General features: G+C 39.8%; 1 protein-coding gene across 2 annotated transcripts; it reads right to left on the reverse strand.

Moving 5' to 3' along the window:
• Positions 1-1,047: 1,047 nt before the first annotated feature.
• On the reverse strand, positions 1,048-17,996 carry RAB2B (RAB2B, member RAS oncogene family). 2 transcript variants are annotated; one of them, XM_082619424.1, is made up of 8 exons: positions 17,869-17,994; positions 17,559-17,630; positions 14,551-14,618; positions 7,795-7,877; positions 7,491-7,583; positions 4,067-4,178; positions 3,405-3,473; positions 1,048-2,708 (listed from the first exon to the last, which is right to left on the reverse strand). In XM_082619424.1, exons 1-8 carry the CDS (start codon positions 17,912-17,914, stop codon positions 2,601-2,603), a joined length of 651 nt encoding a protein of 216 aa, XP_082475550.1. In that variant the 5' UTR covers positions 17,915-17,994; the 3' UTR covers positions 1,048-2,600. The 2 variants fall into 2 exon arrangements, with proteins under 2 accessions (XP_082475550.1, XP_082475551.1); XM_082619425.1 differs by lacking the exon at positions 7,491-7,583 and having other exon boundaries at positions 17,869-17,996.
• Between the last annotated feature and the right edge of the window lie 215 nt (positions 17,997-18,211).

Raw genomic sequence — 18,211 nt, forward strand, 5'->3', positions numbered from 1 at the left:
TATTATATCGCAGAAGTGATTAAGACTTGGCCAAATACATTTCTCTGTATATTGAACAAAATCTGTTGGCCAAATTCAACTTGATGTTAGTATTAGGACTTACCAGAACAATATATTTGTCTGTAAATGCATAGACAGATATGATCTTAATTACTGTTTCTAGAATGAGAACCTATTAACCTTCTGCTTATTTGATACAAAATAAACCTACTATCTAAAGAACCAGTTAATAGGCATTATAGAAAGGGGAATGGGTGTGCCTGCTATCCTCAATGATCTATAAATAGTAATGATTTAGACTGCTATAAATAGTATGACTTCCAATGGTCCTGGCCTTCAAAAACCAACCAACACCCATATTATCTTATAACTACTATTCTTCACATGGGAGTGGGAGATGCACTTTCTATAATTCTTCATGACCACTTCATTCAGAACATCAGCAATGATCAACACAGGTCATGAATTTGCCCAGGTACTTCTGTTTCTCATGCTTCCCTAAAATTGATGAAATACCTGAGTATAGAAGGTTATCAGTGGTTTGGATAAAATAACTGGATGTGGGATTCAGATCAAAAAGGTACACTCTAAAATATCAAAATGGTATCCTTTAATGACTCTGAAAGCAGCAGCTCTAGGCAGAATGCTATCTCTGATCAGTGCTCTGATTCATCCCAATCACTAAAGGTTTTTTTGGTTGGTAAAGGAGAACTCCTGTACAGAAACTATTAAGCTATATTTACTTTAGTTTTGTCCCTGGTGTGAGGGGGCAGGCCAAATTCAACAGCCTCAATCCCTTTTAGAATGAGGTAGGATTTTTCAAAAACAAAACCAAACCAAACGATAATCCAAGCAATACTCCAAATGCCTTCCAACTTCCTGTGGTACACTATTAAATAATACCACTACTACTGGGGGCAGAATCCTGTATAAAATGAATGTCTCTTAAGGAGGCTTCTTCCAATACCTTTGATACAATTCCCTAGAAGGAGAGTATCTACTTATGTTTGGGATACAATCAGAAATGACACACGAAATGTCAGCAGCTTGGATACATGCATATATTTAATTATGAAACAATTCATCAACAACAAAAACAATGAGGAAAATTCACGAGACCTCAGTGCTGTGGAAGAGAATGGGACATCAAGTCAAAATGATATAGCAACTGGCCCAGAAGGCTGCATGATGAGTGAAGCTAAGGCAAAGCTGACTAGGATAGTATTATATGCTCTTGAAAAGGAGAATGGCTGGAGAAGTATCCACTCATTTGACTGCTTGGAAGCAGGCAGCCTTAGTGTATGCTGCATGGAATGGAGGTGAAGAGCCAGGGAAGGGAGAGAGAGGAGAGGGAGAAGAGCAATATAGAATCCAGGGTAAGCAGGTGGAAGAGATTGAGATAGAATTACAAAGAGATGACTCTAAGGCCTTTTGTTTCCTCTGCAGCCTAAGATAAAGCTGTTCCAGGTCTTTAAGTATGTCAGTCAAATTCAGTGATCAAAGGAGTAGCACTAGGCACTGTGAAGCAATGGTGGAGGAAGCGGTTTACAAAACTAAAAGGATAACACGGTTCCTACTCTCAAGGAGCTCACAACCTACATGGGGAGACAGGTTCCACACACAAAGCTACTATGAAACATATTTACAAAGTAACATAAATACAAATAAATATACATACGAATAAACAATATATGAAAGCTAAAAGGTACTATGTCAGTAATTGTTCAGAAGTCCCTAGGTCAGTCAAAGAAGGCGTTCTGAAGGAAAAAAATGTGGACTTTGAGTATGTTAGTGGAGAGTAGGGCATGTGCAAAGGCATAGGAGTGGAAGCAAATATGTCATGTCCAGTAAGCAGATTAGCTTGACTACAGTAGAAAGTCTAAATAGGTCTCCTTAAGAAGTGTGTGTGATGAAACAGTAGGAGTCTATTTGGTGAAAGACACTGACTGACTTATGTTAGGTCTGGTCCCTAAAACAAAATGAACAGGGAAAGATGTTTTCTCTAGGTAATGATAGTAAGTGGCTATGGGACCAGGAGCAACTCCACTGCTTTCAAAATCGTGTAGTTACTCTAAGACAGAGAAACTAGTAATGGGATGATGGAGAAGTATTCAGCATCCTTGAACAGTTCAAGTAGAAGGAACTGCTATCCGCTACACATCTTATGACGTGGCAAGTGAAAAAATTCAATGAAATCCCAAGACTGAGGATCTACGGTCAAAAGGTCAGCCGGATCCCAGTAATCTCAAGTGCTCAAGCAGAAGTCCTAGACCGTTGTTACTAATTCTTGGTGGGGAGTAGACTGTATATGCTTATAAAAGAATTTATTTTTGAACTACCATGACAATCAGCTTTGATCCTAACATTTTAGAAATTAAAATAGAAGGATGAGAAGAGCCCTAATCTATAGGGAATGCTCACGTCCCTGAAGAAGGACAGGTCAATAAGGGCCCAAATTCTCCCCTGGTCTTTAAGTGGAAAGGCAAAACATCACACCTTGAAAAGAGGCTTTTCTCAGCCAAAGCAAGTTAAGACCTCTTTCTTTAAGCCTATTGATCTGAAGCTGTTCCAGGAAGGAAAAAAGAGTCCAGGCCAGAAGTTCAGCAGCAGCCAGAGTCGGACCCCATGTCACGAGAGTTCCGCTGGGAGGCACTGGGTCCCACTGATGTTGAAATACACTGCTGGGGGCCAATCTTGATGCCATTTGCCTGTGGAAGGAAAGAGGCGTAGTTCCCACCTCAGTGTGAAAGTTAAGTGGGAGAAAGGAGAGGGGCAAAAGGAGAAATCATTAATCCCATTTTCTAGAAGTAGATATGGCCTTGGCAGGTAACCATGCACTCTAGCCAGACTGCTGTGGAACAGTAATCTGTGACAGTGAAGATGAGATGACCAGCTCTGGTATTATCGATGACTAGAAGTGGCTTTTGTGCCCATTTTTAAAGTGACTGTTATACTTAAGTTTCATAGCTATGTGCAGAATCAGGATGTGATTAGGTAAGAGTAAGAGGAGGTAAAAGAGAAGTGGCAGCATATTAGCATATAATTCTTTTTTCTGTTTTGACCCCAAATTTGCTTTATAGAAATGGCCGTGCTGAGCAATTAAGAATCACACTTCCCCAAGCTCTGGAATAGTGAAAAACTGAGGTTGAAAAGAAAATCTCCCATAACGTATAAACCTTTTAGATCACCAATTAATAATCTCTTTAAGCATTCTGGGTCTCAGACTTGAGAAAAAACGAAAAGGATGACAGGTGTCTGTGTACCTACATAAAAAAAAAATCAACTATGAATTGGCATAGCTTCAAATAGTATCATGTTAGATAGGAAGTGCTTACGTTCTAGGGAGCTTCCTATCCTGTTTAAGACAAAGCAAAGTTAATTGTCAGACCCCCACCCTATCTCACCTCATTGTGGACATCAAATAAACCCTGCTGGATCTTCCTATATATTTCTTTGGCTGTGTTAATGAAGGCCTAAAGGAAACATAAACCATAGTATTAGGCTCAAGTTTAGGTAGAGAGATTAAGAAAAGAGAATACAAAGATTATTCCTATTTGGATTTCAAAGGTGAATTAGGAACTATTAGGAGAATGCAGTAAAAATATAGACGGTCCCCCAAAGGCCCTGTAAAAGCCACTGAGAGTAGTTTCAAAAAGAAAAAGGGGATTCTATGGTATTTTGGTACTGACACACGATATACCTAGGGTTCCTAGGTTGGCATCCTCTGCAAATAAAACAAACATGCTCTCTTCTCAGTTAGTTACTGAAGATACAGTCAGTATCAGGCTTACGAATGACTAAAGTAGAATCTATTAGTTCTACTGATTTACAAATAACAGTAGTGTCAACCCACACTTACCAATTAATGTTATCTAATATAAAAGTAAAGCCTTAGGAATCAAGGAAAAAGAAATGGAAAAATTCCCTTAAAGGGAGACATATGGTCACTATGACCATAAGACATCCTTTTCTTACCCATGTCTTATAAGGGAAGAGAATTCTGAATAAAAGGACAAAGATATGGTATAATCTCTGAAAACTTTCCCTACTTTTTCCCAAATAGTACCTCTTCAACATTGCAGGCTGTTTTGGCTGATGTTTCCATGAATATAAGTCCATGTTCCCGAGCAAAGGCCTCTCCCTCTTCTCTCTTCACATCCCTACGGGATTCTAAGTCACTGCAAGAGATTAATTGGGGAGAAAACTAAAAAAAGATCCAAGTGAAAGAAGAAACTCTTGTTCTAAAAGAATTCCATAGCTGTTTCAACTGCCAGTTAATCCATAAAGAATGTAGATCCTGCATGATGTTCCTTGTATAGGGTTACTGATTTCTGTAGCCTCTTGGAAAATATTCTTCAGATCAGATTCTTGACAGCTGCTGCATGGTTGAGGATAATACCTTACTCTTATTACAGAGAAAAAGGTTTGTAAGAGGTTAGGCAAGCCCCCTAGTTACTCAAGGTCTATGCCCTATGCTTCTTTTTTGAAAGAGATCCAGTTAAAGCAAAGGAAAGAAGAGGAAAGGGAAATTCCAGTTACTGGAAAGTAGAAAAGTCATAGATGTCAAACCTCATAGTGATAAGTGTCTTCCTCTTTACTGGAATCAATCCACAAGAAGAGAAAGAGCCAGGAATAGGGAGAACGCAGTTGCCTTAACGCTCACTAGTCTCATTATTAATGTGTATAAGTAGCAGCCTGCCACCAGGGAAATAAGGGATTCAGAGAAAATGATATGGATAAAATTAGGTGATACTGGGCTTCCTTGGTGGCACAGTGGTTGAGAGTCCGCCTGCCGATGCAGGGGACACGGGTTCGTGCCCCGGTCCGGGAAGATCCCACGTGCTGTGGAGCGGCTGGGCCCGTGAGCCATGGCCGCTGAGCCTGTGCGTCCGGAGCCTGTGCTCCACAACAGGAGAGGCCACAGCAGTGTGAGGCCCGTGTACCGCAAAAAAAAAAAAAAAAAATAGATGATACTGAGGATGTGAAGACAGAGCCAACGAATGAGAAAAAATGAAGTGGCATGGAAAGACTTTATGCAAGACAGGATAAAAGGCTGCAGGATAAGGCAATGGTGAACTGTCTGATTTTCGTTTTTCAAATTGGAAATTTTCATTTGCGAGGATTCCAGTTTTTCACCATAAAAAAAAAATCAAGGAGTAAGTCCATTAGAGAACAACAAACCTGCAAGATGTAGATTTATTATTCATCAGCTCTGTGAAGACCAGGGAAGAACTAACCCTAAATGGCAACAGTCCAAAATTTGTACCTCTAGCCCAGACACACCTCTAAGCTCCAGATCAGTTTGTCCATTTGTCTGTTCTTCATTTCCTCTCTGATGTGTAAAAGGCATCTCAGAAGTACATCAAAATGAAATGTCCTGATTCTGTCCCAAGCTTCCACATCTCCATAAATGGCACAAGCCCAAAACCAAGACATTATTAACACCTTTTCCTCCTTCACTCCAAATACCCTATCCACCCCAAAGCAAGGTACTCCAAAAGGTACCTTAAAATCATCCTTTTCTCTCTCTGTGTCATCGACCTAGTCTAATCCACCACTCTCCCACTTGGACTGCTGCCGCCGAGATCCACGTCAAGCCTTACTCCCCTCCAGGGTGATCTTTTAAAACCTGATCAAGCTACTTCTCTGCTTAAAACTCTTAAATGCTTCCTACTGTGTTTAGAATAAAATCCAAACTCCTCTCTCAGATCAGTAAGTGCCTTGATGAGATCTGACCCCTGCCTTCTTTTCCAACCTCATCTTGCACCATTCCCCTCTGATTTAGTCCAACCATACCAGGTTTCTTTCAGCATTTTAAACTTACCGAGCTTCTTTCCAGTTTAAGGCTTTCACACAGTTTGTTACCCCTATTTGATACTTTTTAAAATCTTTGCCCACTGAACTCTTGCACATCCTTCAGATTCCAGCTTAAATTACAACTCTAAATCAAAAATAAGTACCCTGGTACTCTTTTTTATAGTGTCCTTTTTCTTCCCCTTCGCTCCGTTTATCATAATTTGTAATCAGATACAAATCATTTTATATTCAATATCTATGTCCCCATTGACTGTAAGCTCCATGGGAATGGAGGCAGGACTTCGTTTTCACCTTGCACACTTAGGGTCTGGCACAATGTCTAAGACATAACACGTTTTCCATAAATTGGTTGAACCAATAAATGAGTACCAATGAATTAGTCTGTGGCCACGGTTCTCACACGGTGCACCTTAGGCACTATTACCAACTCACAAGGGTGCCACAGGTTGCTTTAAATATTCAAGGGAAACACAGGAAGACTCAACATCAGAACACCAAATAAATTACAAGCTTGATATAACTGGCAATGTCACCATCAGATCCTGACAGACTCCATTCAACATTTGCACATCTTTGCGAAGCTGACTTTTTGGCAGTTGCTGTGACGAAAAGCAAACCCTGCAGTAAAATCAATTTGGAACGGAGAGTGGTAGTGTCCAATATTGATTCCAAGGTTTGAGGGGCTGTTCTGTCATTATGGTTATTTAAGAATGAAATTAAAAATTCTTTTTCTTTTAATTTATGTTTTTCATTTTTCAGTTAGTTGTTATGACAAAAATACTTGTTATGTTGTTTAGATCTATTTAATAACAAAACTATTAGGTATGTGTTTTGGCCGATGGGTGCCTTAGAAAAGTTATTGAGAATAACAAGTGTTGGTGAGGATGTGGAGAAACTGGAACCCTTGTGCATTATTGGTAGTAATGTTAAATGGTGTAGCCACTATGGAAAACAATACAGCGGTACCTCAAAAAATCAAACAGAATTTCCATAAGATCCAGCAATTCCACTTCTGGGTGTATACCCTAAAGAATTGAAAGCAGGGACCCAAACAGATATCTGTACACCTATGTTGACAAGAAGCATTATTCACAATAGCCAAAAGGTAGAAGCAACTGAAGTGTACATCAATGGATGAATAAACAAAATGTGGTAAATACATACAATAGATTACTATCCACCCTTAAAAGGGAAGGAAATTCTAACACATGCTACAATATGGATAAATTTTGAAGACGTTATGTTAAATGAAATAAGCTAGTAATAAAAAGACAAATATTGTATGATTCCACTTATATGTGGTGCCTAGAACAGTCAACTTATTGAGACAGGAAGTAAAATGGTGGTTGCTAGGGGCTGGTGGGATGGGGAATGTGGAGTTACTGTTTATGGTAACAGTCTCTCAGTCGGGGAAGATGAAAAAGTTCTGGAGATGAATGGTGGTGATGGTTACAGAACAATGTAAATATACTTAATGCCACAGAACTATCTACTTAAAAATGGTTAAAATGGTAAATTTTATGTTATGTGTATTTTAAGCACAATAATTTTTTTTTTTTAACTGAGACACTAAATGTATCTAAACTAAAAAAGTTTAGGGTCCAAATGATCCAATGTCCACAGAGTACCTAGATGACTCCTGGTACTTATTATTTATACAAATAAAATTTTACCTCTTATTCCCAATCAGCATGATAACCATGTTGGAGCTAGAGTGCTGCCGGGCATCCTCTAACCACGAGGTCAGGTGGTTGAAGGTTTCACGCCTACAGCAGAAAAGTTTAGAAAGTGGGTCAAAGGCTTATTTCAAAATGCCAAAGCAATTCCAAATGTATGGGAAAACGGGGAAAATTATATGTGTAAAGAAAAATATTAGAGAGGCCTTTCCTCTTTAGCATTCAAACTAGATTCAGTAGATAAAAAAGATATTGAGAACAGAGGAAAGAATCTCCCTCTCACCCACCAGATGTGACTCACCTTGTAATGTCATACACCAGCAGTGCTCCGGCTGCTCCCCTGTAGTAGGAACGGGTGATAGAACGGAAGGATTCTTGTCCAGCCTTTTCCATCAACATGACAACAAAAAAAAATCCCAACAAAACCAGGTTATTTCCAGAGAAATTACTTGATCACATGCCACTCTGACACAAAGGACTTAATTTTACAAAAGAACTTCTAGTAAGAAAAGAGAATTAGGGAAAAGGAAACCTGACTGCCCAGGGAGAAGTCCAGGTGGGAAATCAATATTTTTCAATGACAGTGCAATGGATATTTTGGGTGGGTCAACTCTTCCTACGAGACTGTCCATCAAATTGCTGAATGTTTAGCATCGCTGGCTCCCCGTCGCAATGCTAGTAGTGCCCCCGTGTGACCACCAAAGACATTTCCATACATGTCCCAATATCCCCTAGAACTAGAAACTCAGAGTACTTTCAATCCCATATGATGCTGAACATATCACATCAACCTTTCTTTTCTGTTTCTATTCCTTTATCTATAAAAAGGAGAATTATCTTAGAATGCCAATGCCCTGTCTAATGGAAGTTTCATTTCGATGGATCAATGTAGAAAATTAGATACCAAGCACTTAAATTGGGCATATGCTGATTGACCTTTAGTGTTCCACTAATAAAGGCAGGACTACCAAGATGTCCCTTGCTGGGATCTTGTCATGGCAAACAGTAATAGCAAATAGGGAAAGAAGCCCAGGGCCCAGGACTGAGTTTTCCTAAAACAAACCCAACTGCTTATACTCTAATCTCATTTCCAACTGGGGCCAAGATATTAAGTTTTATTTATAACTGAGCAATTTATTAATGCCCCCATATACTGGATACTTTTGGTTTCCTGATGGAAGAAGTTTTTGGGTTTTTTTGGGTTTTCCATTCAAGGAAGCAAAATCATCTAAATATGAATACCCTGAGCACTGAATCTATCCTATCGGAAAAGTTTTCACATTCTTGAAATTCTTTATCCTCATATTCCTACATAAAGTTTAGGAAGGAAGACTATTGTTTAAAATTTAAAGATAGGAAAACTGAGATGTGGAAAATAAATAGCTTTTTCATAGTATAATAACAATAACAGTAATGATACTAATTATATCACAAATGGGAAAAATTAGGCTCAAAGGCCAGTTCAGTAACTGGCCAAAAGTTATAAACTCTATATATGTTGAACCCATAAGTTAAATTTAGGAGCTTAAGCCGCATAGCACAGGGAGATCAGTTGGGTGCTTTGTGACCACCTAGAGGGGTGGGATAGGGAGGGTGGGAGGGACGGAGACGCAAGAGGGAAGAGATATGGGAACATATGTATATGTATAACTGATTTACTTTGTTATAAAGCAGAAACTAACACACCATTGTAAAGCAATTATACTCCAATAAAGATGTTTAAAAAATACATAAATAAACTTAGGAGCTTAGTACTTCATAGCACAAAAGTTTGTTTTCTTAGACATTATTTCATATAACCTAAACCCAGGTTTGAAGGTGAGAAGAGTGTTCCAGTACACTAATTCTAAGGTTACTTTTCCAACAATACAAGAATCTCTTACTATAAGAATCATACAAATGGGACCTCCCTGGTGGTCCAGTGGTAAGGAATCCGCCTTCCAATGCAGGGGACATGGGTCTGATCCCTGGTCGGGGAACTAAGATCCCACATGCCGTGTGGCAACTAAGCCCACGCACCTCAACAAGAGACCCTGCGTGCCGCAAACTACAGAGCCCATGCACCCTGGAACCCACACACCACAACTAGAGAGAGAAAACCTGCAGGCCACAACCAGAAAGAAGCCCGCATGCCACAACAAAAGATCCTGCATGCTGCGGTGAAGATCCCTCATGTCACAACTAAGACCCGACACAGCCAAAAATAAATAATAAATAAATATTAAAATATATATTAAAAAAAAGGAATCATACAAATGTTTTAAAGAGTTGCATACCTATTAGAACATCAAAATCCAAAAATAATTCTAAAGAAGTTTGTTGGTAACATTAACAAAATTTTAAGATTTAAAACATGCTTTTTCCCTCCAAGAGCTCACTTAAATTTTATTTATCCTCTAATGGTTTTACGTCTTAAATTATTTGATTCCTGTTTTGCTTTTATCTTACTTTCTCTTGTCTTCTGCTATGGTTGAAAGCTTCCTTCCTTGTGGCCTTCTAGGAACTAAAAGGGAAAGTCTGAGGGAGGCCTGTGTTATGGTTGAATCATATGGCAGCATTTAACTTGAGCAGATGAAAATACTTCCAGTGGGCCATTAGAAATGCTTTTTAAAATCAAATCACTTTAAATCTCAAATAAACAATCTAACCCTACACTTAAAACAACTAGAGAAAGAAGAACAAAGAAAACCCAAAGTCAGTAGAAGGAAAGAAATCATAAAAATCAGAGCAGAAATAAAATAGAAACAAAGAAAACAGTAGCAAAGATCAATAAAACTAAAAGCTGTTTTTTTGAGAAGATAAACAAAATTGATAAACCCTTAGCCAGACTCTTAAAGAAAAAAATGGAGAGGATGCAAATCAATAAAATTAGAAATAAAAAAGGAGAAATAACAACTGATACTGCAGAAATACAAAGGATTATAAGAGACTACTACAAACAACTATATGCCAATAAAATGGACAACCACGAAAAAATGGACAAATTCTTGGAAAGGTACAATTTTCCAAGACTGAACCAGAAAGAATTAGAAAATATAAACAGACCTAAGTAATAAAGTCATAAAGTCATAAAGTAATAAACCCAAGTAATAAAATTGAAACCATAATTAAAAATATTCCAACAAACAAAAGTCCAGGACCAGATGGCTTCACAGGCAAATTCTATCAAACATTTAGAGAAGAGCTAACACCCATCCTTCTCAAACCCTTCCAAAAAATTGCAGAGGGAGAAACACTCCCAAATTCATTCTACGAAGCCATCATCACCCTGATACCAAAACAGAAAAAGATACCACAAAAAAAGAAAATTATAGACCAATATCACTGATGAACATAGATGCAAAAATCCTCAACAAAATACTAGCAAACAGAATTCAACAATACATTAAAAGGATCATACACCATGATCAAGTGGGATTTATCCCAGGGATGCAAGGATTCTTCAATATATAGCAAATCAATCAATGATTGATTTGATCAATTGATTGATCAAATCAATCACCCCATTAACAAATTAAGGAATAAAAACATATGATCATCTCAATAGATGCAGAAAAAGCTTTCGACAAAATTCAACACCTATTTATGATAAACACTCTCCAGAAAATGGGCATAGAGGGAACATACCTCAACATAATAAAGGCCACATATGACAAACCCACAGCAAGCATCGTATTCAATGGTGAAAAACTGAAAGCATTCCCACTAAGATCAGGATAAGACAAGGATGCCCACTCTCGCCACTCTTATTCAACATGGTTTTGGAAGTCCTAGCCACAGCAATCAGAGAAAAAAAGAAATAAAAGGAATACAAATTGGAAAAGAAGAAGTAAAACTGACACTGTTTGCAGATGACATGATACTGTACATTGAAAATCCTAAAGATGCCACCAGAAAACTACTAGAACTAATCAATGAATTTGGTAAGGTTACAGGATACAAAATTAATGAACAGAAATTTCTGGCATTCCTACACACCAACAATGAAAAATCAGAAAGAGAAATTAAGGAAACACTCTCATTTACCACTGCAATAAAAAGAATAAAATACCTAGGAATAAAGTGCCTAAGGAGGTGAAAGACTTGTAATCAGAAAACTATAAAACACTAATGAAAGAAATCAAAGATGACATAGACAGATGGAGAGATATACCAAGTTCTTGGATTGGAAGATTCAATATTGTTAAAATGCCTATACTACCCAAAGCAATCTACAGATTCAATGCAATCCTTATCAAACCACCAGTGGCATTCTTCACAGAATTAAAAAAAAAATTTTACAATTCGTATGGAAACACAAAAGACCTCAAATAGGCAAAGCAATCTTGAGAAAGAAAAATTAAGCTGGAGGAATCTGGCTTCCTGACTTCAAACTATAGCACAAAGCTACAGTAGTCAAGACAGTATGGTACTGGCACAAAAACAGAAATATAGATCAATGGTACAGGATAGAATGCCCAGAGATAAACCCATGCACATATGGTAACCTAATTTACTACAAAGGAGGCAAGAACATACAATGGAGAAAAGACAGCCTCTCAATAAGTGGTGCTGGGAAAACTGGACAACTACATGTAAAACAATGAAATTAGAACACTACCTAACACCATACACAAAAATAAACTCAAAATGGATTAAAAACCTAAATGTAAGACCAGACAGTCTAAAACTCTTAGAGGAAAACATAGGAAAAACACTCTTTGACATAAACCACAGCAAGATCTTTTTGACCCACCTCCTAGAGTAAAGGAAATAAAAACAAAAATAAACAAATGGGGCGCTTCCCTGGTGGCGCAGTGGTTGACAGTCCGCCTGCCGATGTAGGGGACATGGGTTCGTGCCCCAGTCCGGGAAGATCCCACATGCCTCGGAGCGGCTGGGCCTGTGAGCCATGGCCGCTGAGCCTGCGCGTCCGGAGCCTGTGCTCCGCAACGGGAGAGGCCACAACAGTGAGAGGCCCACATACAGCCAAAAAAAAAAAAAAAAAAGCTATAAAAAAAAAATAAACAAATGGGACTTAATGAAACAAAAGCTTTTGCACAGCAAAGGAAACCATGAACAAGACAAAAAGACAACCCTCAGAAATGGAGAAAATGTTTGCAAATGAACAATAGACAAAGGATTAATCTCCAAAATATACAAACAGCTCATGGAGCTCAATATCAAAAAAACAAACAATCCAATTAAAAAACGGGTGGAAGGGCTTCCCTGGTGGCGCAGTGGTTGAGAGTTTGCCTGCCGATGCAGGGGACACGGGTTCGTGCCCCGGTCCGGGAAGATCCCACATGCCATGGAGCGGCTGGGCCCGTGAGCCATGGTTGCTGAGCCTGCGCGTCCGGAGCCTGTGCTCCGCAACGGGAGAGGCCACAACAGTGAGAGGGCCGCGTACTGCAAAAAAAAAAAAGGGTGGAAGACCTAAATGGACGTTTCACCAAGGAAGTCATACAGATGGCCCAGAGGCACATGAAAGATGCTCAACATCACTAATTATTAGAGAAATGCAAATCAAAACTACAATGAGGTATCATCTCACACCAGTCAGAATGGCCATTATCAAAAAATCTAGAAACAATAAATGCTGGAAAGGGTGTGGTGAAAAGGGAACCCTCCTGCACTGTTGCTGGAAATGTAAATTGATACAACCACTATGGAGAACAGCATGGAGGTTCCTTAAAAAACTACAAATAGAACTACCATATGACTCAGCAATCCCACTACTGGGCATATACCCTGAGAAAACCATAATTCAAAAAGAGGCACGTCCCACAATGTTCATTGCAGCACTATTTACAATAGCCAGGACATGGAACCAATCTAAATGTCCATCGACAGATGAATGGATAAAGAAGATGTGGCACATATATACAATGGAATATTACTCAGCCATAAAAAGAAATGAAATTGAGTTATTTGTAGTGAGGTGGATGGACCTAGAGTCTGTCCCACAGAGTGAAGTAAGTCAGAAAGAGAAGAACAAATACCGAATGCTAACACATATATACGGAATCTAAAAAAAAAAAAAAGTTGTACTGATGAAACTAGTTGCAGGGCAGGAATAAAGATGTAGACATAGAGAATGGACTTGAGGACACAGGGAGTGGGAAGCGTAAGCTGGGACGACGTGAGAGAGTAGCACTGACATATATACACACCAAATGTAAAACAGCTAGTGGGAAGCAGCCGCATAGCACAAGGAGATCAGCTCGGTGCTTTGTGAGGACCTAAAGGGGTGGGATAGGGAGGGTGGGAGGGAGATGCAAGAGGGCGTATGCATATGGCTGATTCACTTTGGTGTACAATAGAATCTAACACAGTACTGTGAAGCAATTATACTCCAATAAAGATCTATTTTAAAAAAATCAAATCACTTTACTTCTTTATCTCAATCCAAGTTCCTGAACCAAAGTTTGTGAGCCAATAAGCTAGAAAGAGTGAGCAGTTCAATTTGGGTTGGTCTGCATCAGTCTGAGGTATCTTTGTCCATCCCCAGTAAAAAAAAAATCTGAAGCAGCAAAGAATTAAGATGGAGATAAAGAGAATTAACAGCTTTCTAATCTCCCCCAAACGGAAGCATCAGATTATATATAGTTTCAAGATATATAATCCATTCCTACAAAGTCAGATAGGCTCATTTCTTAAGAGTCAAAATGCATTCCAAAGTAAAATGCAAATGAATTTGGGATTTTTTTTTTTTTTTTTTGGCCGTGCCACGTGGCTTGTGGGATCTTAGTTCCCTGATCAGGGATTGGACCTGGGCCCTTGCAGTGAAAGCACAGAGTCCTAACCACTGGACTGCCAGGGAATTCCCAAATTTGGGATTATGTAAGCAATATTTTTACTAGAGCAAACTCATATATTATTTGGGTAATTTAAAACAAAAAGATATGGCACTCAGAATTTGTAACTGTAACAAATGGAAGTGAAAGCTTCCCTATCTCTTTGATTTCACTCTTCTACTGCTCTGATCTCCACCATGAGCCCCACCGTCATAGCCCTTTGCCCCTGCATCAGCCTTTACTGTTATATTCAGGACTAAAGTATTTTTGTTTCCTCTCACCGTATCCCAGATTTGCAGTTTGATTTGTTTTCCATCAATGTTGACCATACGGGCCCCAAACTCCACACCTGTCGGTGAAAATCAAGAGAAAGAATGAACAACAGCCATGCTGAGAGGTTCATTTTTTTCCTCAATGTGCTAAAGACTCATCCTCAGGGGCTTCCTTGGTGGCGCAGTGGTTGAGAGTCCACCTGCCGATGCGGGGGATGGGGGTTCGTGCCCGGGTCCGGGAAGATCCCACATGCCGCGGAGCGGCTGGGCCCGTAAGCCATGGCCGCTAAGCCTGCGCGTCCGGAGCCTGTGCTCCGGAACGGGAGAGGCCACAACAGTTAGAGGCCCGCGTACCGCAAAAAAAAAAAAAAAAAGACTCATCCTCTGTCTGCACTTAGTACCACTAAGCACATTACAGCTGCCTATTTGCTCCAATTCATTTTGTGCTCCTCGAAGTTTTACTCACCTTCTAGAATTAAAAACTGTGCTCTAGATAATGACTTCAGAAATATAACCAAAAAGCAGATATGGGGATAAAACTAATTAAGAAATCAAGGAAAAGGTGAATAAATTTTTAGCATTATTATTTAATGCTTAAATGTTATTAGGTAATGTTTAAATTTGTAACTTTTTTAAAACTTCTAAAAATTTTGAAAATATTTCCTAATATTTTCTCAAAGTCACTCTCTAGTCCTCTATATGAAACAATATTTGTTTTTTTTAACAGATTTATTTATTTATTTATTTTTGGCTGCATTGGCTCTTCGTTGCTGTGCACGGTCTTTCTCTAGCTGCGGTGTGCAGGGGCTACTCTTTGTTGCACTGCGCAGCCTTCTCATTGTGGTGGCTTCTCTTTGTTGCTGAGCACGGGGTCTACGTGCGTGGGCTTCAGTAGCTGTGGTTCACGGGCTCTAGAGCGCAGGCTCAGTAGTTGTGGTGCACGGTCTTAGTTGCCCCGTGGCATGTGGGACCTTCCTGGACCAGGGCTCAAACCCGTGTCCCCTGCACTGGCAGGCGGATTCTTAACCGCTGCGCCACCAGGGAAGCTCCGAAACAATATTTCTTTTTGCAATTCTAGAATTTTTGTTTTAGAAAAGCACCTATCTAAGAAGTAGGTTCTCAAGAATGAAACATTTCAAGTCTCCAATAATTCCCAGAGTTCACTGGAAAACAGCCTTCCTCCTAGGAGTTTGGAAACAGATAGTCTGATAAAGATTTTGGTTTACCTGGCGTTCAGCTTTTCAAGGTAATGTCAGGACAAAACTTAAAAATTGAAGATTACTTACATTAAAATTACTTGATGATAAGTCAAACAATTTGTCCTATTTTCTATTTTTATACAGTACTTTACTCCAGGACTTCTGATTTCCAAGTAAGAAAGAGCACTAATCTAGCTTCTGCTATTCAGTGGCCCCAGGCACAATGTAACCAGAATCTCCTCTAAAGTTCTGCAGTCAATAAGACAAATTAAAAAATTGCTTCTTACTACTCTGGACTGCTTCATCAAGAATAGTGATAGTTACTAAAAAAAAAAAAAGTCACTAATTTTGTTTTCTTTCTGGACAAGAAGAATGGAATTTCAATGAGGAAGAATTAAAAAATAACACTTTTTGTCCCCTTTTATGCAACTTCCTCTAATTACACAGAAGCCTTCATATTTTGCACATATCTTCTATCTAACTGCCTTGTTTATCTTGGTACAGAAAACTGAATTCAGAAAGAAACACAGCCTGGACTCTGGGGAAAACTTGATTGATCACTTCATTCCTCTGTTTTGAAACTTGTCATTTGCTCCCATTACCTTCAGGTGTTTCAAAATTTCATCCCTAATATACTCTCTAGCCTTATTTCTTCCCACTCTCCAATTTAAATTCCATGCTCCAACCATATTAAATTACTTTCAGTTTTCCAAATGTAGCCTGATCTCTGTTATTCCTGAGCCTTTGCACATGTTATTCCTTCTTGCCCTGATCACTTTTCCCTCATCTCTACAACCCCTTTGCCTGGCAAACTCCTGTTCATTCTTCCATTTTCAGGCTCTCTTGATAGAGGTGGTACCTCTTTTCCCCTTTTGCAGTTGAAATTTACTTGTCATTATCTGCCCCCAGCCCCACCTCCTACACTGGAGCTTTCAATGTAGGCACAGTGTTTGCCTTGTTAAGCACTGTATCACTAGCACCTAGCACAAAGTGGTTGTGCAATTAATATTCATTTGCAAAAATATTTTCCTGTTGATACTATCCTCTAAATCCTTTTCTAACCTCATCAGGTATTTCTGAATAAGTCCTTTGGGATCAGTAGTAACTTAAGACTTCCATAAGGTGTGACTTGGAAGTGGCAATATAGTAAGAATGGGAGCTAGGGATTTTATTCTGAAACTGCATCTGCACGTCAAGAAGACTAGTTTTACACATATATTTTTTGGGGGGCTGGAGTTATGGAGATCATGGGGAAGGGGTTGTTAAAGCCCCAGCAGGCCATGCCTTATCACAAATGTGTGGAAGACGTTCATACTTCCCAGGACCACCAGTGTGTCTCTGAACTCTATCATACTCTTTTCTTTAAAACGAAAGTTATTACTTCCATGTACCTTTTAATTCTAAGTCTGGGATGGCTCTTCAATTTGCTTCCTCCTTTCCAACACACACACAAAATCTATATAGTAGTGATTACTTTGAAAAAACACATGTGAGGTTCGCACTCATTTACCGCAAAGCAAGGTGACTTTTTGAATAGTTATGTTTCCGTGGGATTTTCCACAGACATACAAATTGCATTTGGAAAAACAAATCCTACAGCAACTAATCCATACCTCACGCTCATCTCTAAATTTAAAGTTACCTTTCAATTACTTACTCCCCATTTATCAGCATTTGATTAGTCACACTTCACTAAACATAACTTTAGTTCAAAAATAGGGAGAGGTAACTTTTTAATTCGAACACCAAAGGTTGCTAACTTTCCACTTTAGCTAGCCATATTTCATAACCTATTCTAGGACAGGTACATGCACTTACCTATTGTGAGGTCGTGGACAGGCTGGAACCTCTTGTCTGTAAACTGCAAGAGGAGACATGACTTCCCCACACCTGAAAGAAGAGGACGCGCGTTCTAGGAGTTACGCCGCCCGGGAACAGTCCAGTGTCGGGGCGTCCAGGACTCGAGAAGGGTAGCGGGGAGCCCGGAGCCCGGCGCCCCGCCCCCGGCCGCCCGCCCCGCCCCCGCTTCACTTAATCGCCCAGCCCACTGAATGAGCCCCGCCCCCAAGACCCGATTTCGGTGCTTCGAATTCCCGCCCCAGCTTGAGGGCTGTCGCCCGCGGGTTACCTGTGTCCCCGATGATGATGTACTTGAAGAGATAAGCATAAGTCATGGTCCCGTTTCCTCTGGATTCCGGGTCCGCCCGACTTCTACAGCCCTTTACCTCCGGCCTCTCTAGCCACTCAATCTATCGACCTCCGGCCCCTCTAGCCCAGATCACGTCTCTATTGCTCTCCCTCGAAATCCCCTTTCGGTCGGAGCGACGGTAATACCCAGATACCACCTCCAGGGACGTCTGTAACACTCCTACCTGCCATTATCCCACCAAGCTCCAGAGGGCGATAGCTAGCCTTTCAGTGCTCTCGGCCTTCCCGGGCTGACTCGCAACATCCCCACGGCGCTCCTTCCA

This window comes from Mesoplodon mirus (genome assembly GCF_964341445.2).
Source record: "Mesoplodon mirus genome assembly, chromosome: 4".
NCBI lineage: Eukaryota > Metazoa > Chordata > Mammalia > Artiodactyla > Ziphiidae > Mesoplodon > Mesoplodon mirus.